The sequence below is a fragment of the Panthera tigris genome, chromosome F2, assembly GCF_018350195.1.
Source record: "Panthera tigris isolate Pti1 chromosome F2, P.tigris_Pti1_mat1.1, whole genome shotgun sequence".
Taxonomy (NCBI): Eukaryota; Metazoa; Chordata; class Mammalia; order Carnivora; family Felidae; genus Panthera; species Panthera tigris.
In genome coordinates, this window is record NC_056676.1 from 3,911,762 (window position 1) to 3,936,739 (window position 24,978).

The following is a 24,978-nucleotide window of genomic DNA, read 5'->3' on the forward strand; positions in this document are numbered from 1 at the left end:
CAAGAGGCCTGGGGAGAAGGCAGACTGATGTCTAAAGATTGTCTCCCATGTTCCAGGCTAGGAGGGGAAGAGCTATTTAAAGAGGAAATTCAGGGTAAGAGATTACATGCATATTGATGAAAAGGGTAGGGAAACATGATTATTCATGAGGAAAGATGGAACATGTGCATTTAACACACATATATGTAACATACACCCTCATTCACTTTGGGATAGACACTTAACATCGGAACAAGGCAAACTCCAGCCCTTAACATCAGGAGGTTGTCTTCGGACAAGGAGAGGGCTATGCACTTGCTCCCAGAGAGGGTATAAGGGGGATGGAGTCTGGGTAGGGTGTTTTTTGTGCATAGGCTGGAACCACATCAGTTAGCCTTGAGTCCAGGCTTCTGCAGAGACAGCTAGTGGGGGTCTGAAAAGACACAATAGCTGATGAGGGGGAAACAATTCTCTGAGAAACCAGCTTTAAACTTTCTCCTGGTTTCCACCTCATTAACCCCATGGGGTATGGTTTCAGAATCTCTGAATTTTCTTATGTATAGTTGCTTAAGTTATTTGACCTTTCCCAGCCTTAATTTTCCTAAATATAAGAGGGATAATGGAATAATGTCTATAAAATGATTTGATAACATCTGTAATATATTTCAAATGGCAAATATTATTAACAGGAACAATAAATGAATATCTATAAGGATCAGGGTTAATTAACGTTTAGGAAGCTATTATAAACTGGATCAGAATTCACACACCTGTATGGGCACATATACATACAGCACACACACGTATCTAGAGAACGGTGACTCACCTTTGCCTATATAATAAACAATTCTGGCAAACATGTTTCCCTCTCAGTATGAATATGGTAGTTAATTTTGTTAGAAAACGAAGCCTTCCTGACTCTACTTATATATCTCACCTTGTGTCATAGCAATATTACACTGTATTACAGAGAAATATGTGTGCGTGTGTGTGTGTGTGTGTGTGTGTGTGTGTACATGTGAGTGTGTGTATACTAGAGTGTACATAAGATCTGGGTCTGATCTATTCCAGATTTTTAGTAATAGTTAACATTAGTGATGGCTAATATATTGATTATTAGAGATATTATGTGATATTAATGATATTATGGAGCACTTAATATAATATGTGCCCATTACTTTCCTAAGCGATATACATGTATCAACTCATTTAACCTTTACAGGAACCTTGAAGCAGGTATTATCATCTTTTTAAAATGCCTGAGCTGATTCTCAGGGAGGTGAAAAGAAGTGGTAAAATTGACATTCATATTTGAGCTAACTCCCAAACTGATGAAATCATAATCCCTAAGTCCAAACAGGTTAAAACTGGGGGGAGTGACCAGTATGTCTAAGACCTAGCTCCTTCCTCAGGGGAATAAGGCTGGTAGCCTATTTTGATGGATTATTATACAGATTAATTTAGAGAGTACATGAAGACTATGCATTGTGGGGTTTTTTTCCTGAAATTTATGTCCATTTATATCAGCAATTCCAATTGCCTAAGAAGAGTAAGGAAATTTAAAGTTTTATTCCTTCTTTTGCCAGATAATGCAACTAAAATAAAAAAAATGAATTGGTTTATACACACACACACACACACACATATATATATATATATATACACATATACATGTATACATAGAGAGAGAGAGAATGTTCACCTGGTTTGATTTTTGGTGTCTAAAACATCTTGAGTTTTATTTTAAATCATTTTAAAACTAACAATTGTAAATACTAACTTCAATTACCTTTTTCAGAAGTTCAACTTCAGTACTTTTTCAGATCATGAGATTTACCTGTGAATATATAAGTAATAACAAAAGGATAGGTAGTGTTCAACATAATTACTCTTCCGGACATTAGGTGATATTTTAATAGAAAAGTAAGTTTTTATATTTGGTATCTGACATAGCCATAAAAAATGGAAATATTTAAACTCGTGTATATGACCTTCACCTACTTCTGATGTATTCCTACATAAAGAAAATGAAAGTTATGTAATTATTGTTACTATAACTTAAAACAAAGTTATTTTTCCATATTGGTCATATTGGCTAAATAATACACAAATGTCATTTTTCTTCTGGAATATATAGAATCAGAATTACAATATTGTGAGTGAAGTTTCCAACTTCCTTTTTTACAAAATCCAATAAAGGAAAATATTCCTAACAATATTTTGATTTATATAAAAACTTTCACTGCACAGCAATGTTAAGAATAATACTGTCATAAAAATGAAAATGGTATTGGGGCGTCTGGGTGGCTCAGTTGGTTAAGTGTCCAACTCTTAACTGTCCAGCTCAGGTTTCACGGGTTAGTGAGATCCAGTCCTGCATCGGGCTCTATGCTGACAGCATGGAGCCTGCCTAGAATCCTCCTCTCTCTCTCTGCCCCTCCCCCGTCCGAGCACTTGCTCTCTCTCTCTCTCTCTCTCTCTCTCTCTCTAATAAATAAGCTTAAAAAAATGAAAATAGTATTGTAATGTTATTAAAACTATCAGATTTAGATAGTTGTTATGTAGATTTTATTATGTAGATTTAATAAGTGCCTTTAGGGAATCAATCATTCTCGAAAGTCTAATTTAAAATCAATTGGCAAAATTTAATTCCGAAGGTATGTTTTTCGTTCTCACTTTTAGATATTAGAATAGTCACAAAAAATTAGAAATTATTATTTGTAGCTGAAAAACCCTTTCTGGGCCTACTCTTCTTGTTTCATTAAAAATTACATTTTTGTTTGTTTTAAATACTCACGCCTGATGATTGAATGATTTTCTGATTCACTATAAGTCCAAGTAAAGGAAGCAGTAGCAAACATAGCAGTCAAAAACATATTAAGTCACATAGTTTATAAATTCATTTATATTTAATATAATAATGCAAAAATAGCCATCCTTCGTGTGCCTATTCTTTTTTCATTTCTATTTTCAATTCCACAAATGTCATTAACTTGAAGAAAAAAAATCTATTATTAGAGCAATGATGAGTCTAACTGGAAAAGTGTGAAACAAGTAACTTGCCATATTAGCAAGTATTGGATGAAATGATTATAGCATGAAGGAGAGAAGAAACCATATTGCTAGATGGAGAAATTTTGCCATAGGGATAACGCACTGATTTTTGGCACCTTTCTTCTGCCTTTAATCTTACCTGTTTTAAATACGATAGAAAGTTAGGATGCCTAGGTGGCCTAGTCAGTTAAGCGTCCAACTTCGGCTCGGGTCACGATCTCTCAGTTTGTGAGTTCTAGCCCTGCGTCGGGCTCTGAGCTGACAGCTCAGGGCCTGGAGCCTCCTTCAGATTCTGTGTCTCCCTCTCTCTCTGCCCTTCCCTGCTTACACTGTGACTCACTCTCTTTCTCAAAAATAAATACACATTAAAAAAAATTTTTAAAAATACAATAGAATAGAAAGTTTATGGCTAGCTATGTCTACCGTCTTAATAATTATTATTCTAAACACATAGTTTGTTTTTCTTTTTAGTAAAAAAACCACTTTGGTTATACCACTGACCACTGAATGTCTTAGAAAAGCATCTACATTAATAGCAAACATATCTGTAAGGTGTTGTTTCTGTGTAATATTGTTTTGTGACCCTGAGACAAACCGTAAGAAGGACAGCATTTGGTGATTAGTGAGCAGAAAGTGTCCAGAAGACTTGGAATAAATCTAAAAAATGAGGGGGTACTTCCGGAGAAGTCGTAAATGAGACCAATGCACAAAAATAGTGTCCATGATTTGTGTAGCTATTATTTTATTACCATTCGTTAAATGACACTTTCCAATGAGCAAGAAATATCATGGAGGCTACTGTTTCTACTGGGGCCAAACTCACCCTGACCAAAGATAAACAGAGAGCGTACAGAGAGCAAGTGAAAGAAGTAGAGATTAGGGAACAGCATATATATTCACTTTATTGAGTATCAGCACTAGTAATAGAAATTTCTAATGTTAATTCAGAACTACCCTATGTCAGCAACAATGCTAAGATTTATATGCGCATGTTCCTCTTTCCATCTTCTGCCTCTCTTGCTCTTCTCTATCGAAAGCAGCGGATTCCGCCTCTTGCTTACCTCAGACCTTCCAGGGGGGTTCTCACAGCGCAGGCGGTCATTTGAACGGATGTCTTAACAGGAGGACCCGAGACCATTCAGGCTTGCAACGGATTGCCCTTGCATGGATCTCTAAGTCCTTGATGATGAGACATTCTTCCCGGAACAAAACTTTCTCCTTCCCACTTTCAAGAATGATTTATTGCTCCCGTTCCAGTTCCTTAAGCACTTTAGCTACGTAGCACTGTCATGATGCTTTTTATTATTTTTATATATTTGTCTCCCTCAGGAAGCTGTGAGACCTGAGTGCCTGGGTGCCCACAGGGGCTGTAGTGTAAGTCAGCATGTGAGGAGTGCCTTATAAATAGCAATAACCAATGACCGCAAGTGTCCCCAGATGTTGAACTTCTATTTGCAGAGTCGAACAGAGAACTCTCTGTCTTTGAGAGCTCTAGTGCTGGGTCAATTTAATAAGAGATGCTAAACCAAGTTTTCAAAGAGTAAAGTAGTTAAGCTGCCAAGAAAACAGAAAAATCTTAAATGAAGGTTATTGTAAGATTTCATGGCAACGTAGGAGAAGGAAAAATGTCAACAGTTTTCTGGCTCTTAATGACACTGATTATTTTAGGTTACAATTTTATATGACAAAGAAAGTTAAGACCTCTTGAATAAGCCATAAAATTGGCAAGGTTTCCAGAAATCCTGCGGTATTTGGTTACAGTTTTTGTGCCAATGTTGCCAATTAAATAAGTAATATAGGAGTTGAAATATTTACAACATAAATAAAGGATTTGCTATTTTTTTTTTAAACATGGTAGCTTGTCATTACACTTACGTTAAAGTCCAGAATTCATGACCTGTCTCAGCAATGGCTCTCGACCTCTCTTTCACCTGCTGTCTGGATTTCTGGAATGCCGTTGAAGCTGTTGCTTCAATGCACGTGCCAACACCACACCTTGCCAATACCTTGGTTAAGGGCCTCTTCCCGCCCATCTACCTCAATCTTCCACGTGTCTTTCAGCCACTGCCTAAAATTTACATCCTAGAGGATATTTTCCTGACTCACCAATCCACTTTGGTGTGAACTGCATTCCTACTCTCCATAACAGCACTTATAAGGATCCGTCCCGACCTATTTACTTGTAATTTACTTAATATCTGTCTTTGTCACTCCAGTAGACATCGTAAACGCCGAATGATGGGGGAAAAAAAAAGTACCTTACAATAGCTTATCACTGGACTATGTTTTTGAAGATATGTTTTCATTTTTTTTCACCTTAAGATAGTATAAGAAAATCAGTAATTACAAAGAGAATGTAACTTTCTTTAAGCTTCTGAGCATCTCCTGGCAGCAGTTATCAAAGCTAAATTCTACAACCAGAAGCAACTGCTGTTCATTCACTCTCCTCTCATATTTTAAGCATCCAAATAGGAAAAAAAAAGAAAACTGAGTTTATTGATAAGGTAGTTATTAGTTTGAAAACACTTGCCAGAGCAGAGAATTCCTTCTAACATTTGTGAGTGTTTAATGATACCTTTATATAGTTATGTATAAGAAATGGTGAAAGACCCCAGTGACTACGCTTTGGCCATTTTCAGCACACTCCACGTGTAATTCAGAGGCCATATCTGACATATTGCTTGGGATTACCCTATTTCATCAATCCTTAGCCGCATTTTCTTTTAATATCTCTGAAACTGACATACACATAGATAGGTGAACACAGTTGAAAACGTCTAACAAGACTGTGCCACATCAGTCTTCTTGACTTAATAAAATATAGTTACATAAGTAAGGTAAATATGTATTTTTTAAAAGCGATCCATTTTTTTTAGACAACCTAGACTCATTGTTTCCATTTCTCGTGTAGATATGGTCATGTGGCTTTAAGGGCTAAAGAAATCAACTCAACAGAAAAAGTCCTGCTTGCTAGCCTTTCTAAAATTTGCAAACCTACCGATAAGCATTAACTTCATCGTCTCGAAAGCTCTGTAAGGGAAAAAGAAAAGAGGGTTGTGTGTCATCACTTCGTACAGTCTAAACTGAACTCATGTGTTAAATGCTTTGCAAGTTATGTTGCTGGTAAGCATAGAAGCCAGCCATCCTCACTTCTGTTTCATGCGATGCTTCAGTGTTGATAACGAGGAGAAATACATTAGTTGTGGACTTTGAGGTGTGGAGTTTAGGCTGCTATGACCATTTTTAAAGTTAATTTATTTTTGGCAGAGAGGGAGAGAGAGACAGAGCATGAGTAGGGGAGGGGCAGAGAGAGGGAGACACAGAATCTGAAGCAAGCTCCAGGCTCTGAGCTGTCAGCACAGACCCCGATGTGGGGCTCGAACTCTCAGATTGCGCCATCATGACCTGAGCCGAAGTCGGACGCTTAACCGACTGAGCCACCCAGGTGCCCCTGCTATGACCATTTTTAAGGAAGATGTAGTGTCACCCGTATGACCTGGGCATCTCCACCGTGCATTAGTCAACACTGATTCGAGGTATGGCCATGTCAGCAATATGGATTGATGTATGCCAGCCTGTGTAACTCCAGGTTTCCATCAGGACAGTGACCTGCTGGACCAGCGGAAACACTGCTTCACTGTGCAGTCTGAGTCTGGAGAAGACCTCTACTTCTCGGTGGAGTTGGACTCTGACCTCGCCCAGTGGGAACGAGCCTTCCAAACAGCAACCTTTCTGGAAGTGGAACGGATACAGGTGAGAGCCTGGGAAATTTTAGGACCTGTGCCTCCCAACAATGAATGACTGCTCCCCTAGAGTTTAAATCTCAAATAGAAAATGCTGTGACTTTCCATAATTTTTGACAAAGCCACCTCCTCTTCTCCCATCGTGACCGTTAGCCTGAATGGTTTCATTCACTCCCAATGCTCTTTCTTTCTAGAAATAATTTCCTTCATCTCCACCCTTCAAAACCACACAGGGAATTTGAGACATGTTTTCAGAGGTCACGTCATCGTGAAGATTTTCCTGATTTCCAGCCCGTTCTGCTCATTACCACTATTCCCACAACAGTCCCGTTCAAACCCGTCCCACACGTGCACACCAATATCACTTTTCTGTGTGTGTGCTTGTCTGTTTTCCTAGGTCTGCTCACACTCTATCTTGTATTGGGGTGACGTATGCTTGCCATTCCCCACACTAACTTACAGGTTGCTTGGGATTATTTTATTCATTTACCAACTGGATACAGTGCCTTTTGTACATCACAAGTATTCAGCAGATATTTATTAAGCTGTATTTCTTAAGTGTGAAGTTATATCTAGATCAAACTTCATAGAGCCTTCAGCCCCTACAATTCATGGGACCATGAGATAGAAGAGGCTCCCAAATACGGGTCCTGTGGCTGAGGTCTGACAGAAACCAAGGTCAAAACTGAGCAATTGTGATGTGCTTGCCACATGCAAATGGGCCCATAGAGCCAGGACCTAAATAGACACACGGACACTTAATTTCGAAAACAAATCTCTAATGATGAGAATATGGCACTGACTCTCCTGGAATGCTTGCCTATATTAGGAGACTTGGTTGCATATTTTTGCAACACGTTGAGCTGATCTGTAACATGTATTAATTTCCTTTATTTCTGACTATAACCTTCTATATTGAACATATCAGTTTGCACTAGTGTGACATGGCAATCAGGGGAAAAGGACAAGGAGAAGACTCAAATTTCACTTGTTTCATTGCTCAGTTGACCCTTTCTAACAGCTCTGCTGATCTGCATGTCTCTTAAAATATTAATGTAACTGAGGAATATTGTTTAAATAAGTTAGCTATATAGAACCTCAATTCAATACATAGTTTAATATCAAAAACGGAAAGATGAAAAACCTTCTACATTATTTTATTTCAAGTATCAACACCTAAGACCATTTTGAGCACTAAAATATGTTGGTCGAATATGAGTGGACGTTTTTGTTATTCATAATGATACTTTTAAGCTTCCCTAATTGTCATTTTCCCAGAATATTACACTTCACTTGCAAACAACTACATGGACATTATCTATCTAATGGTCTCAATTCAAGATTTCATTTTAAGTCCCCTGGTGTTTAGAAATGAGATAACATTATGATGTTTTGATGTAATTTAATACTGTTGTTTTGTTGGTTTTTTTTTTTTTTTTTTTTTTTGGTTCTGGGCTGCATATTCTCTAAGGTAATGTCCTGAGCAATGCATTTCTTTGCACCGTCTCATAATACCATTCGCTTGCACATAGCAAGTGAAAAGTAAAATATTTAGTGCTTTGAAACGCCTGGGTGGCTCAGTTGGTTGAGAGTCCCACTTCAGCTCAGGTCATGATCTCATGGTTCCTGAGTTCGAGCCCTGCATTGGGCTCTGTGATGACAGCTTAGAGCCTGGAGCCTGCTTTGGATTCTTCTCCCTCTCTCTCTCTCTGCCCCTCCCCCACTCTCTCCCTCTCTCCTCTCTCAAAAATGAATAAACATTCAAAAAAAAAATTAGCACCTTGTTAGCTTTTGTTAGCCCCCAAATAGCGCTCTATCCCATGATCCTGAGATCATGACCTGAGCTGAAATCAAGAGTTAGATGCTCAGGTGCCCTTAAAATAGAACTTTTAATGAAAAAGCATGTGACTCACAAAATTGATTTTCTTTAATTATTATTACATGTTTTATCCAGGTATAGACATTTAGCTGTCGTCCAAAAGGACATATTAAAAAATATTTTATGTGTGATATATGTTCAAATATTGTGTAATAATATATAATTGTGTAAAAATCTTTCAAATGTTGCAAATTATCCCTGAAAAGTATAGTTTTCCATTTTTTTCTAACTATAATTCAATTTTCATTATAAAATAAATAGAAATTAAACAATAAATCAAGTGTTATGTTTTTAAAACATTCATTATATTCATTATATATATTTATTAAAGATTATAAATTATAGAATTAAACTTTAGCGAGTCTTAATTTATATATCTGTTTCAAATTAATGGTTATTGATGAATTGATTCTGTTTGTAATTTTGAACTTAATGAGATAAATTTTCATGTTCTGTACTGAAGGTGTTTTCACCTGATGTATTCTTTTATAGCAATTGAAAATAGAGAACAATTATGTCTAAATTAGAGGGAATGAGATAGCCTTGAACATTTCTTTTTAAAGATTTTTTAAATGTTTATTTTTGAGAGAGAGAGAGAGAGAGAGACAGAGCATGAGCAGGGGAGGGGCAGAGAGAGAAGGAGACACAGATCTGAAGCAGGCTCCAGCCTCTGAGCTGTCCCCACAGAGCCCCACATGGGGCTCGAACTCAGGAACCGTGAGATCATGACCTGAACTGAAGTGGGGCACTTAACCGACTGAGCCACGCAGGTGCCCCAAACATTTCTTAATATTGATAGTAGTTTTAAAGAAGTGGTGATGGGTGGATATAAGCACGGAAGATGCCCATGCATTAAACAAAATTACACCCAAAACTGAACTTACAAGGCCCATTAAGTTTGTTTTCTGAGCTGGTTTTTGAAAAATTCAACTGTGAAGGAATAATTGGCATAGTTGTAGCTTTCCTATGCAAATTGGACTTAAAGCTATGAATATAGATTTTTGGTGAAGTCAACTTGATGCATTTAGCCATCTTCATCGTCAGAATCTGATTCATTTAATATACTTTTATATACAGTATTATAAAACAAATATCATGTAAATATTGGTATTGAAAATTTGCTTGAGATAGGTTTCTGTCTCTCTCTTCTTTTCTCTCTTCCTCCTTGTTTGTGAATTATGAGTAGTTTTCTTCATTTGAACATCCCAGTACAGTTTGTAATTAAATGAAAATAAAGGTGGCCTCTGGACATAAAAATGCATCCTGTGGCACATAAGTTCCAAGTTTTCATTTCATATTTGTTACTGTTAAATTTCAGTATCTTTATTTTATTCGTCTTCCAAAATATTTATATAAGTAACATTATAATTTAATCTCATCTTCGTGTAAAAAGTCCTGGTGATTTTGGAAGAATCAGTAGGTTTATACAAATAAGAAACAAGGGGTGAATGTCTTTGGGAAATAGCTTGTACCACACGGATGAACATTATATGACAGACTCTTAAGATAATGATGTTCTTACACGTTTCCCCTTGGTTCCTGAATCTGTGTTCATGTGCCTGCGAGTTCTGCTTTAATAATATCCAAGAAATTGGTAGGCCAACAATTGAATTAATACCTTAACCTTTAATAATTCACTTTTGGCTTAATGAAAATGCAATGATGTTTAGCTTTAGAACGTAGCAACGTAACGTAATCTTGCCTACACCTAAACACTTTTATACCGGCTTTATTGCCGATATGGCAAAGGGTGTCGGTGCAGCCCTAGGTAAAAGCATGTTCAGATAGCACAGGATTGGAAACTCGGCCCCGCGTGCCCCTTGGCAGGTGAAAAGCTGTTCGGCTTCAGTTTTATTAACACTACGATGTCAATAATACTATGCTCTTCGTACAGTTATTGCTGATATCGTATAAACCACTTATTATAGGAGCTGTCAAAGAGTCTTTGATGAATGCTGGCTATTAATAATGGTACTGGGTCAATCACATGAAAAGTAACAGTGTTTTCTGTTCTGTCTAGTGCAAGACGTACGCATGTGTGCTAGAAAGTCATCTAATGGGACTCACGATTGACTTTAGCACAGGATTTATCTGCTTTGATGGTGCAACAAAGGTAATGTGCTCAAGTCAGCTCCAAGAAATGTGCTGCGGGCATTGTAATCTAAGAATGATTGAAATGACCTCCAACTCCTGTCAGTATTTTAATTGATTACCATGAATCTTGTTTAAGATCCTCATTTTTGTTCATAGAAGATAAATCATGCTTTATTCTGGTTATAGAGAAACAAGTGTGAATTTAATAAGACAAACATGTTTCCATAAAACATTATAACTATATAAAGTGGATATACATGTATAATACATATACATCATATTTTATAGTATATATTATATATATTCTTCTTACTAAAGATATAGCTTGAGGGGAAATTTTTCCCCCAGACACAACTTTTTTAAACAAAGTGTTTCTTTATGACTTTTCTACATCAACATCTCCAATATCCAAATGGGGAAAACCTTTTTTTAGTTTAGTTTTATAGCTAACATGTTAGAATCATAGTGTGGAGGAATTTGGGGGGTTAGAGTTTCTAGCCAGGGAGAAAATGCTTGTCACCCTGTCTTGACTTAGCAAGGTCTTGTATTGTCTAATTGGGTGCCTTTTCCACAAAGGATCTTTCTTTCTTTAATTTTTCCACAGTGATGCGTACTGAATGATGAAGGGCATCCTCACAGTTAGTCATATTAAAACACCCCTAAAACACAATTGACCCCTTACCCACCACTAATCTTTTCCCAGTGCTAGAGTCCCTAGGACTGTGGTCCCCAGGAGGGGAACCCCCCCTCCCCACAGAGGACATCTTTTCCCTCTCATGACACATCAATTTCTAAGGTCCCCTCCACTTCTTCCTTTATCAAAGTACGGCCTAAGAAGTAAACCGATATATTCCTTCCCGATAATTTTAAGGATTCATGAGTAATCTGCTCCTGGGAAACTTGTATTTCACCTAAAAATTAATGGGTGTACAGAACTTCAAGAAACAGATGTAAAGAAAACAAGACAGTGATGTACATGTGTGAGGAAGGCAACACTTGGAAAGTGGGAGGATTTGGACCTTGGGGAAGATGGGGGTCCGTGCTGCAGTCCAGTAGCCCAAGCCAAGTATGGTGCAGGTGGGTGTATGGACTTCTTAGGATTTTTCAGGACCCAGCGATCTAGATTGTCACACAGCTCACACTATTTAAGGACAGCCAATTTTTTTTTTTGACAGAGTGAAAATAAGTAGTACACCCACGCTGGTCAGACTTCACTGTCCGGGCGTTGCCTTTGCCTAATGCCGAAAGGTTACTTCTCTAATTATGGAACTGTAGGTGCTGTGGCTCTTTTTATTTTACTTTTTAACTTTTTTTTTTAACATTTATTTATTTTTGAGAGACAGAGCATGAGCATGAGCAGGGGAGGGGCAGGGAGAGAGGGAGACACAGAATCGGAAGCAGGCTCCGGGCTCCCAGTTGTCAGCACAGAGCCTGACGTGGGACTCGAACCCACGAACCGTGAGATCATGACCTGAGCCAAGTCAGACGCCCAACCAACTGAGCCACCCAGGCGCCCCGCCATGGCTCTTTTGATGGCTCTCAGATGAGGCTGCCATGAACTTTTCCTGTGACTAAAGATTTTCTTTTGAATAAAATCTTCAGCTCGGGGTAGGCTCCCGAGTATTAAATTAATTTAACACATTTACTGATTTAATTATTGCTCAAATTCAGAAGTATTAAACTAATGTAATAAATAACTTTAAAACTGATTAAAGTTCAAAAAAAAGCTCAAGTGTGATTTTACAAAGAAAATATTATAGCCACAATTGTCCCTAAACTCTTATGAGGAAGGTGAAAGTCTCACACCTTGTAAATGAGAGGCAGGGAAATCAAATCCATCTGAACACATACCTGAAAGCCTGAATCTGTTTCGACTTTTTTCTTTAAGGCTAGTATAATCCAAGTCCACGTCAAGGTCCACGAAGGGTCTCTTGGTGTGGTAAGGGAGAAAATCCATGTGTTTCTACACACGTCAAGGTATTCCCGCGTGGGAAGGAATGAGGAGTCGAGACCATGAAGGAATTGTCATGATGCCATCTAGGGCACACAATCGAGTAAGGATGAGATTTTACTCAGTGCAAGCCTGGTGCGGGAAAAACCAAAGGCTTTGGGGGGTAGTAATCACCCTCTTTCCATTTTCTGACTGTTACCAGAAGTTCTGAACTTCAAGGCCATCTGAGAATTGGGAGGGAGGGAAAGAGTCTGTCTGCTTATGACGAGCAGAGTACTCATCGCAGAAACTGTGACACTTGCACAGCAATAGGGAGCTATTCATAATTATGTCAGGACGGCACACATAAGCCAGGAGAGTCCTGACAAAGCACTGGGCTGGCCTTACTGCAGGAAGGTGGCCTCCCTCCATGGAATGAGCCCCAAAGTTATTTTTAAATACAAAAAGAAAAAAAAGAAGGATAATTGTTACATTGTCATTAAAACGTGTTTGTTCCAGTAGTTTATTAAAATAATTAAATGATGTTATTTTCTCTACTTGATATGCCTGTGGAAAAAATCCTTAAGAGTATATGTCCAGCAGATTTTTTAAATGTTTGGGTTCGAGAAGGCCATGACAACAATACTACTGATACCCTCTAGCAGTTCACATTTTGTCCACATCTTGCTCAGCCTTGCAGTGACAGTGGAAGCAAACCAAAGGTCTTATGATAAAGCACAGATACCAGGAAAGGGAAGGACGGTGTTCTAAGCGGTTAATTGAGCTCCGTGTGGAGCAAGTTCCACATTGTTAGTACAGGGGCAAAGGGGACATTTGCTGCATTAATACATAAAAGAAGCAACCATACTTATCATTTCTTACAAGACATTTTTTTTTAATAAAATAAACAGCATTGAAAAAATTCGTTAGAAGACTGGATCAGAGATTCTCGTAGTAAGAGAATAGAGTCACCGTGACCTTCGTCTACCCTAGACTGCTACGGGTTTGGAAGCAGTGAGGTCTGGGAATGTCAAGCTCATTCTCGCTGCTTGTCCCTTGGGCATGAATGTCCCTGGGGAAAATCTTCTCCCTGGATTTCCGGACGGTACAAAACACACTGAATAGTATAGTACTCCCCACACTTCCGTTTACATTGGCAACATGATAGGAGGTTATACATTCTTATGTTTCCCTTAGTGTTGCTGGGGAGAGTCCCTCTTAGAAACTTATTGCCATATAACAGCTCAGGTTGTTCTCTGTAATCTTCCTCCTTATTAAAATGTAGCCTTTTCAGTGTTAGACAAGGTTTTCTCACTACTATGTCAAAATATGATGTTGCAATACTAATACGATTCCCATAGCTAAAAGTATAGATTTGTTGCCGTTATATCCCTTGAAACATGCACATATGCATTAATCATTTGTATCCATTAATGAATTTCCTATACAAACAGAGCCCTTAGTAGTAACATTAAGTGGTTAACTGGATACTTACTGTCTATTGAAAGATAACAGGAGGATATAAATATCAGTCTTGGGTGCTCTAGGAAAGCTTTCTAGATATTGAGACACCAAGGGTAAAATCATCCAGACAAATCTGTAAGGAAGAACATGGAATTTGAGGTCAGACGAGACGAGAGATCAAGTTTCAGGTAGCCAAGAACCAGATTATGAAAGGCATCGTAGTAAAGAATTTACATCTGATTGTAAGAACAGAAGGACCTTTGAAGGGTTTGAGACACAGGAAGGAAATGATCAGAAGTGTTGGCAGCACAAACCCAGTAGAACAGTGGATGACTGAGATGGAGAAAACCTGGGCAATCCGAGATTCCAAATTCTCAAAATCTGTCCTCCTCTGGGCATCCCCACCCTATGACGTTCCAGAGAAAACAGAATGCATGGTAAACAAGGTCAAACACGCTGTTACAAGTTGAGGGTGAAAATGATCAGCGTATGCACAGAAGAGATATTCAATATCATGAAAGATAAGTTACAAGGAAGGAAATGGAGAAAATGCTAGAGGTGAAAACCGGGTCCCCTGATGACGGTCCAAGAAGTTTCACCAAAATCTGATTTTAACTATGGAAAGCTCATTTTAGCGGAGGTATCCAGATGGCATTGATTGGATGGAGGCAAGACTGAATCACAGGGCATTAATGGAATTAATTTTTGCTTCCCCTTGATAATTTAGAAGAACAACTTTCAAACTTTTCTTTTTAACCAGGAAATTTTGTAAAAATAAAAAAAATGAGGAAGGGTTAGTTTTATCTGTGTCGGATAGCACTTAGCTCTAATGGTTAAAATGAAGTTGAAGGTATTGGATCCTACACCTCAGACCTCCCCCTCTGCCCTTATGTTGCAGCCCATGGTATAAGCCAACCTCAAAGCCTCCATTGGCTATAATTGGAGCTCATCCCATGTAAATGTCCATTGCAATGTGTGCGACACTGTAAATCCTCTTACCCCGGGGGAAAAGTAAAAGACAGTATTACTCATATTACTGTTTTCCGGACAGTCCCTGAAGCCATTAGTTCCCTAAAATTGTTGCTGATAGTTTTTTAAAACATGCTTTAATAGTTGACCTTGAGAAATTCTAGGATAACATACTTCAAAGGCTTCTCTACCACAGGATGTCTAGGAGTCAGTACTAACAGCGTATTAAAAACATTTTTGAAATAATGATTGGCTAACAGATCTATGCAGATAATTATGAAATAAAAAGGTAACATTTTTGAAGAATTGACTCTGTCATATGTTAGAAGCTACTATAGTGATTTTATGTTTTCTTTTGTACTCAATACTAATTTTCATTGATTATAGATTGGAAACATTATCTGGAGGAAATTTGTAAAACCCATACATGTGCACAGTGAACTGCATTTTAGGAACTTATATTCTGTGGAGTAAAAGACAACGTCACCCTAACTGAAATCACATCCTTCATGGTTTTGAGATGTTCTGTATAAAATTAGAGGACTTTGTCTCCTGAAATAATTGTGCTTCAGAGTTAAATTCATCGTTAACATACTGATTCATGAAGTATCTTAATCTACTTAATCCATTTATAACTTTAAGTAGACACTGATTTCTACAGTGTTTAGGGTAAAATTTGAAAGGAAGTTGACATGACCTATATTTACACTTTTCATTTTCAAGAGTCTTTGATATGGGCTGGGTAAGTTGAAGGTCGTTAATTATTAGGAGCTTTGAGCTACTGTTTCTCCTAAAGATTGAGGATCTTCATGCACACACACATTTCCTTATATGTTTGACTTTTCCTAAAAAGCGTTTAATAATTATAACGTAACTATCATATGAATCCCATAGGTTGAACCTCTCAAAATGGAATTCAACTTTATTTCTTTTATTTTATGCTATTTTTTCCTATAATATTTCAACTATTTCACATCAAAGGTTGACACTAAAAATCCAAAAAGAAAGTTTGAAATTATTTAAATGAATGTTTTCTAGAAATGTCTCCTACATAAGTGGGAATCTTAAATATACATATGTTATGATGTGGTTACAATGATTTTCATATAAACCTCAATCTTAAATATACATATGTTATGATATAGTTACAATGATTTTCACATAAACCTTAGCATTTTTCCTTTTTACAATATTTTTCAGTCATTTTTCTTCTCCAGTTGTGTAACTTATAGCCCCCAAACATGGACAAAGACATCAAATTCTATTTCATGGAATTTTTACATTCTTCTTCAGATAAATTATTTCTTCTTTGCTTTTAGGAGAATGAAGAACATTGCATTTATTGCAAAACAAACTCAGACATTTAGGGAAACAATCCATCAGGTAATTTTTTTTAACCCTCAAGCATTTCAAAGATAGCCCTAAAGTAAAATGTTTGAAAGACAAATATTAACCCAAGTTTTCATGCCAGTATATCAGCTAAATGTAACAGAATAGTAAAATCCTGGATTTTTTTTATTCATTTCTTGCAATATAAGGACATTATAAGGTAATGTGGAAACTAATACATGCTTTATTGCCTGTATTTATAATTCAAAGTATATAAAGAACAAAAGCAGGTAAGAGTAAAAAATTCTTTGGCTAATATGCTTTATATACTTTTTCCATTTTCTATCTTTTCCCCCCCTCTTCCTCAGCCTCTTAAAATTTTTAAATTCTAATTCCTTTCTGGGCCTTTTGATATATTTTATTTTTTCTGGAAAATTTTTTTTCATTATTAAGAATATCTGCCTTAAAATTTTCTCATTCTATCTTAGATTGTCTTTTCTTCAATCATCAGTTTTGGTTTTTATGGAATTTTTTACTATAATGTATTAACCTCTGAAACTACCACATAGGATATGGGAATAATAGTAATAGCTATGCGTCTGTCTTGCAGCATTATTCTAAAAGTAAGTGAGATAGGTTTTTGAAAAAGAAAGACATGGTAAACTGTCAAATATGAAGTATAGATTCTGACGTCCTCAAGCATTAATATGACCAGCCCATCTTTCGGTGGGTTTTGTCTCAACCATAGATCCTGTCTTTTCATCTAATCCCAGGAATCCATCATGTTTCCCCCCCCCCCCCTTCTCTTTCAGATTTCTCAGAACTCATTAATGAGCTGCCTCTGTCCCCTGGCCCTTAACACCTTCAGGACCTTTGCAAATCGCATAAATGCTCTAGCCTACTTTCTAGAATAGAAATGCGAATGACATCTTTTCCATATGATTATTGCAAAGTTTGCATGAATGGATATGGGGAGGGTTGCATAGTGAGGGTTGCGTAAGAGGTATCCGCCTACGTTTCTTTCCCACGGCCGCCGGGTAGTTGTGAGGACGGCAGGGCACCCGCGCCGACCACACCTTGCTCCTTCCCGTGCTGCCATCCCCAACACGCCACGGTGTTTTTCGAATTCTGGATCAATCAACACGTTTGTCTGCTACAATCCAGTCCTTGTGGGTCTCTGCTTTCATGAAGGTCTTTGTTCTGGAGAAGGAGAAGATTGACATTAAGCAAGTAATCCTGAGGGTCGTGGTTCTCAGCGAAAGGAGTTCAGGGTGGCATGTAACTAGGTTAAGGGCCCATGGGTGGCACTTGGAGAAAATTACATTTCGCCCCGAAATTCCTAGGTCATGAGTGGCTAGCCAGGCCCAGGGTGGAGGCAGATGAAGCAGCATGTGTGAACACCCTGAGAGGTCAGATGATGGGCAGGACCAGAGGGCAGGAGCAGGAGAGTGAGAGCATGAGAGCCGTGGTCAAAAGTGGCTAGGCCCCCCGCCCCGTAAGGAGCCATGGTCTTTACAGCAAAGATCTGGCACTCCCGGCGGTTAACTACGGCCACAGACACACGACGACAGCCGTAATTTTGTTTTTCCTCTGTTTTCTCACGCGTTTGTGTGGGATCGGGCGAGCGATCTGCACAGGGCTCCTTTGCCAGTCTGCACTTGGGGTGGTGGGCAGAAGGAGAACCAACCGGAGCATGCCCCTGCTGCCGGGGCAATCACAAAATTCCACTGGCCGAAGCGCGAGGCTGCCACCAAGTTAAAGGGCAGGTCCCCCGGGGCCACTGTGGGAGAGCACCTCAAAGGTACACTGCAATAATCCTGGCTACGGGGACGAGGCAGACGGGGGCTGAGATGCTCGGAGCACCAAGGGCCGTGGAAAGCCACTAAGATCTTGTCTTAGTAACACGAGGCAAGCCATGATGACTCCGGCCCCCTTGTGGTGCTTTGGAGACAAAGACAGCTGAGGTTGGGAGGGAAAGGGTTAGAGGAGGTGTAGACTAGGCTTTGAGAATGCAGAGTGGCCGGGAATTCATAATAAGGATACACAGGAGTGCTTAGGGAGAGAAGATATAGCTAAGTACAACACCAGAGTTTCTGACCTGAGCAAGGGCGTGGGAAAAAAAGAAATATACTGGAAAAGGAGCGGATTTGCAGGACATCTGTTGCATTATTTTCGTGAAAGTAGCTCTGGAGAAGTCACCGAGGAGTTACTATGTTCATTGTAAAAATGAGAAGGATGCTATCTTACTTTTCCATTAGTTAAGTGACTTTTCTAAGTTTCTTGGGAAAACACCCTCCCGTGTAGTGTGATATACCATAGGATCCAGATACTATAAATACTGTATCGGAAACTTAAAATTCCAGGGTGTAGTTCTGATGGCTTTCCCCTATACCCTGCAATGCTGCGCAACTGGTTTTACTCATCTCAGAATGCCTTCTATCCCAAGAGACTTCTTGGTCTCTAATACAAACACATTTCTGGCAGGCAGGTTTCATTTACCAATCAACTGACATATGAAATTATTCCAAACTCATCAGGCTCTAAAACTGGGATCCCCCATATATCCCACCCTGTGTAGACCCATTCAAAACTTTACATTCACACATGCCCTCATATGTAATTCCGACTCTTTTCAACTGCTTGCCAAATTGTATGGTCTTTTTACCTAAATCGAAATGTTGCCGTGCAAAAAAAGAAGACGGTGCATCCCAGGGTAATTCATTATGTGGCCACTTTAATGAATGCAGTAGTTTCCCAAGTGATGCCTTTGACGTTTGAGTCAAAAGGAAACTATCAGAACTAGAATTTTAAGAAACTTAATAAACCTGAAAAAGAGGTAAGCCGTCAATTTCTAGAAATACAAATGTCTTTGAATTTTGGGATTTTTTTTTTATCAGGCTCAGGGAGAGAAAAAGCAAATAATGGATTCATACCAATAAAGTTCATAATTAAATTTTAGAAATCAAATTAGTTAATGTGAAGGATGGTGTTGCCTCAAAAATAAAGATACGCCGATACTTATGTATTAATTTAGCAGGTCTTTAATAACGTGCTTCATCTCTGTCAGAGGAGGAACTTGCAGTCAACCTGGAGACGAAACAGAAATGCTGATTACACGGCACAGACACAGTGGCTTGGATGCAACATCTCGGGGAACTCATTTCTTTTTCTCTCTATAGCTGTTACTATCCGTTGAGCTGGCAGCTGATTGTGCAGACATGTTAAAAAGAAACAACTAGAAAAGAGTTGATTTGCATAGAGGATTGGTAATATGAACTCAGAGTATGGCTGAATTTTATTATGTTGCCAGAAAACAACAACAATAACAAACCAAAACCCTAAGGATCTGAGAAATTCATACCCACAAGACCAAAATTTCTTACCAGTTCTTATTATGCACATGACATACTAGGTTTCTCAAAAGAAAATTAGTATGTTAATAATAACAAATAGCCACATCATGTCCACGTATAGGTGGAAACATGTTAGCGCATTCTTTCTCACATATATTTTGATTAGTCTTTTGTAGCATTTTTCATGGATGTGATTAAAATAAGTACTCTGTATATCAGTTGATGACTTTAAGCTATTCTAAAGTGACTCACAAAGTCTGAATTTTAAAAACACGTTTTCTGGTTTTTAAATTGTTTTTACTTCTCCCTAGATTTCCCTGTAGGTAGAGTCCGTTTGAGGGGAATAAATTTAAATAAAATGTTTGATAGACTAACTCTGAGCTTGATTGGGCTGTTTTACCCAGTCTTTAATTTAGGCAGCTGGCCCGATAATGAATTTCTGTGCTGTTAACTACAGCTCAGGTATATGTCTTGATCTCTAAGGCTGCATGTTAAACACATCTCAACACAGTCTGCCCAACACTGAACTTGCTGTCCATTTTGGTATGACTCTTCTGCATTCCATTCTTAGTTATCAAAAGAAGCCTGAATTGTCTTCTCCCCTCCTGTCTCTTCCTCAACAACTCCTCCTGAATGAATCTAGATGAGGTTTGCTAACTGAGTTGGGTCATTCCTTCTCACTTGGGTTTCTGCAATATCACCCACATCGTCCTTTTAGATTTATTTATTGGACAGACTCTTTTTATGCGTTAACTCTGCCTTGACCACAGGTAGACACTAGGTATCCAACCAGGGATGCGGTCCCTCCTCTCAAGAAATCTACAGTTAAATGAAAACACATCTGGAACTGGGTACTTTCAGATACTGTGGCAAGAAGCGAGGGCCTTATAAAGACATAGATTTGTATCACCCTTTGGTCCATCTCTCACACAATTGCCAGATTAATGGTACTTCGAAAATGTAAATTCAGCCATGTCTCCAGTTTCTCCTGTTAAATTACTTTAGTGGCTTCCTACTGCCTTTAGACAATATTTGTTAGCATAGTATAGAAGCCTCTTAATGCTCTGGTTTCTGCCTGTAATCTAGCATTATCTGCTGCATCCTACCCCCCCCCGCGCCCCCCCCCCCCAGCATTTGGAGGCTCAGCCATATTCCACGCTTTTACACATAACACCCCCACAATTTACATTCACCCCCGAGTGCGAATCTTCATCCAGAAAGCCTTCTTTCACCCGTCTGATTTTGATGTCCTTTCTTGAAAAGCAGAGAATTGTAGGTGTACCCCAGCACAGCACTTAACATAATGTATTACAATTAAGTCGGGTGGAGATATTAACTGTAATCTCTGATCCAGACTCAAGCACAGTTCAAAGACACAGAAGCAATTCAACGACTAGTAATGAGTATATCGATGAATATGATATCACCTAAAGAAATAAGTGAAAGGCATAAGCTTTCATCTAATTCTGTGATCTTTCGAATTTGCTCTTTTTATCCCTCTGTCATCACCATTCAAACTTATAAAATTTTAACATTCGTATGGCGTTGAAGTAAAAATGTAATTAGGCCCCAAGACACATTTAATTAAGATAAATTTTACACGCATGGAGAACAAATGGGAAGTGTAAAGGTGTGTAAAGGAAAATAGTTTTCAAGACGTTTCTTCTGGTTTTCCACCAAATATGATTGCTAGCACACCCACAAAAAGGAGAAGGGAAGAGCCTCTTTGAAAACATTAAAAGTTGTTGTGAATTAATTTCAGGGTTGGGGAGGGTGGATAGATTGAAGGCAAGAGGCGATACGTATGCTTGGGCTTCTTGCCAAAGTGGAAGACTTATGCAAAATGGGAATAAGGGCGAGTGGAAGGTCTGATTTACTGCCTAACTTGAAGGCCCATCAAGACAATTGGTAAGGAAACAAAGAATGTATGTGTGGTTATTGGTGGGCAAACATGAATTAAATGTCAAGGGCCAGGTGTTCGGTGTTCTAGGAAGAGTCAAATTATATCCTGCTTTCAAAGCCTTTTTGTTGTAATATATATGTAGGTTGTTCTTTCTGGTGTTTTTGCCCCCCATCTGGTAAAATATTCTACTTCTATTTCTCATAAGATAGATGACATGATGTTTACATTACCTTTTTAGGTAGAAGTTGTTTCCGTTCTTTTAAAGAGGGATTTTTCTGTGGGGCATGAAAAATCAATGCTGGTAAACTGTGAACAGATATGGAGACTAAGAAAGTTTGTGTTTGAGATGGTTTTGCCTTTTTTGGTTCAACATGTAAGTTTTTCACTGTCGTGCATAGCTTCATTTTCCATTTATATGTAACCACTGAGTTATATTTTTGAATACTTTGCATCTAAGACATTCTTGGTGCTATACAAATGGGAATTCATTCACTAACCTGAGTCACTTGGTTGTATCCCTCAAGGAATTATACAAATGTCGAAAGTTCTTTAGATCACTAACATTCCCCAACTCTAAGCCAATTCTAGCAATGGGTCTTAAACAGATGAGTAGCTTACAGAAAGCTTTCAACTTGTAGAGGCAGGGAAAAACACCTCAAAATAGCAAAGCAGTGTAAAGAAGAAACAATGACTCAGAACATGTTACAGCAAATACTCAGTGCCCAGGAAGAAACAAGTGACATGCCTTGGGGAATCAGGAAATACTGTTTATTTTGCACTGGTGCCGACCCAGCAGAGTCACCTCCAAAGGCTGAGCCCAGAGCCTTGGCGTCGGCCTCTTGTTATGGATGGGATTGCGGGGGCTCAAAAGAAAAAAAGAAAAAGGGGAGGGGGCACTTATCAGTTGTGCTACGTGGGCGGTTGGCCAATGCAGGAGGCAAGCAAGATTACGAAGCCAAAAGCACGCGAGGGGAGTAGCCAGCCTCGGACATCTGGCTGGCCCCTTTCATCTTGCTTTCACCAGCTTTCCTTCTTAGCACACTATGTTTGAGAAAATCAGTACTTTCCTGGGTTTAGTGTTTCACACCGGGTGGTGCTCTAGGTCTCTCTTCTATTTTAAGACAAGAGTCAGGCACTTGTAGTGAAAGTTCATTTATAGTTTGTCATACTCAGTAACTGGGTCCATGATTTTTTCAGTTAGCCACATAATTATAGAAGATCAAAGATGCAGCTTGGGATAAAAGCAGGAATATGGAGCATGGAGAATGACGTAGTTCGGTTTGATTCCCACTTACTAGCTGTGAAATGTTATCATTGCTTATGCTGTTTCTTTAATCGTATGACCTGGAAAGTGGAAATACTGTAGCTATTGCATAACTCCTGGCGGGATTAGAAGAAATGCATGAAAGAGGTTACCTAGAACAGTTCTATGCTCATGGTAATAGTATGTCCATGGAAGGACAACAACAGACACGCAGAATGCTCCCCAGGCACTCAACAAAGTATTTTTATATTACTTATGGTCCGTTCACATGTTTACCCATCAAGTGACTCAGTGTCAGGAAGGAATGATAGATCACATGCTACGTGCCTCATTATCTTCACGTGAAATATTTTGCTTGATGATAGAGCCACATTTCACGTCCAGTCATCATTTGTAGGTGCATTTTATAAGGATTACACGCTGGTTTGAGAACAATGACCTTAAATTATAAACCCCAAATGGACTGGACCAGAGGTTTTTGGCATTTATGTTTGCCTGCACTGTTTTAAAAAAATGTATTAATTATAAAGAGTATCTAAAAGGCAAATGATTTTTGTTCTGCAGAGTTTCTTTTTCATAATCTTTAATTGTGATAATACTTTGGTCATTAAGATTTTACTATATGTTTTCATACTACTTGCTTTTTGTTTTGACTGTCTTCAATGACTTTATTATCACTACAATATTGAAAATGCTGTGATTCGATGTGTTGTTCTTTCTTCGTGCATGTAGTAACTTTACTTGCAACTTTTAGGCACTTAAAAATACTTAAGCATATCTTCAAAATGCCACATACATTTTACATTTATCATCCCATGTAATCAAAGAATATGTTGAGTTAAACACTGTTTTTGACTATCAAAAACAAATGTTTTAATAAATCAAGAAGGCATTTCGGATCTCTTATTACAATACTTAAATTCATTAAACATTTTATTTTATAGTGCCATTTTATTTTAAATGTATTCCATGGGGAAAACTACCTGGTTAAACTAAGTTAAATGAGTTTCATTTCTGAAAATATCCTCAGACTTTATTGTGCTAATGAACCTCACCAAATGTACTTGACCATGTTTGACCTTTTTCTCCAGGAGCAGGTAGAAGCATTCATCCATGGAAAGTCTTGGGCAAGTGAAAATCTAGTCTGTGATTATTTATTTATACTGAAGTCTTTGGGTCAAATTCCACACTTGGAAAATATTCAGAAACTTCTTTATATATTGCTAGTGGTGTTTGGTTTTTTTTTTTTTGTTCTGCTTTTTTCTTTTTCTTACCCCTTTTGCACTTGATCTCCATCAATTTCAACAGATGAAGCTTCCAGCTGGTGGCAAGAATTTCCCAACCCCAAATAGGGCCCTTTGGTTAAAGTTATCTGGATAAGACAGAGACCATGGCTTGCCAAATCCAGCGACATTATTGATCTCTGGTTGTTAAAATGTGGCCTGCTCTAACATTGGAAATTCCACATTTTTAAATAAAATTCTCATTTGAGTAGGTTTTCCCCAACTTTCCGATGCCATGACAACCACATAAGAGGGAAGAGAAGGAAGATTTTTCTTCTTTAACGTTGATTCTGCCTTGATGCGTGTATTTCACAAAAGTTAGGTCCATCGTGTCCCGCATACCAGCTACTCTGTTAAAAGTAAAACTCAGACCAACTACTTGCAGGATGCTCACAGACTACAGTTAGGTCTAAGAAGGAAATCAGCAAGGTATTGTGAAACGGAAGACCTCAGAAGGGCTGTTTAATATTTTGAAAGGAAAAGACTCTTGGAGGCATTAATATTTCTAGAAGACCTAAATGTTAAGAATGGAGCTGCTTTGAAATTCGTTGGGGGAAAAATTTCAATCATAAAATAAGTAAGACCTCTATTCAGATGGCTGTCTAGAAACCCTACAGACCCCCCACTCATCTTCTTTTTCCTGTGCATCTTTTATGTACTACCATCTAGAATTTCCTAGTTTCCACTGACCCCTCTGACAAATTCCCTGACAGTTTTAGTCTTCTCAGATACCA

At 38.3% G+C, this 24,978-nt stretch overlaps 1 protein-coding gene across 2 annotated transcripts in view; it reads left to right on the forward strand.

The window, feature by feature from the left end:
• The window catches only part of SNTG1 (syntrophin gamma 1), a 564,850-nt gene that overhangs the window by 503,613 nt on the left and 36,259 nt on the right, over positions 1 to 24,978 (forward strand). For both annotated transcript variants that reach the window (XM_042973560.1, XM_042973561.1), the window contains exons 15-16: positions 6,634 to 6,786; positions 10,676 to 10,768. In XM_042973560.1, the coding sequence (XP_042829494.1) occupies positions 6,634 to 6,786; positions 10,676 to 10,768 (246 nt within the window). The remainder of the gene's footprint in view (positions 1 to 6,633; positions 6,787 to 10,675; positions 10,769 to 24,978) is intronic.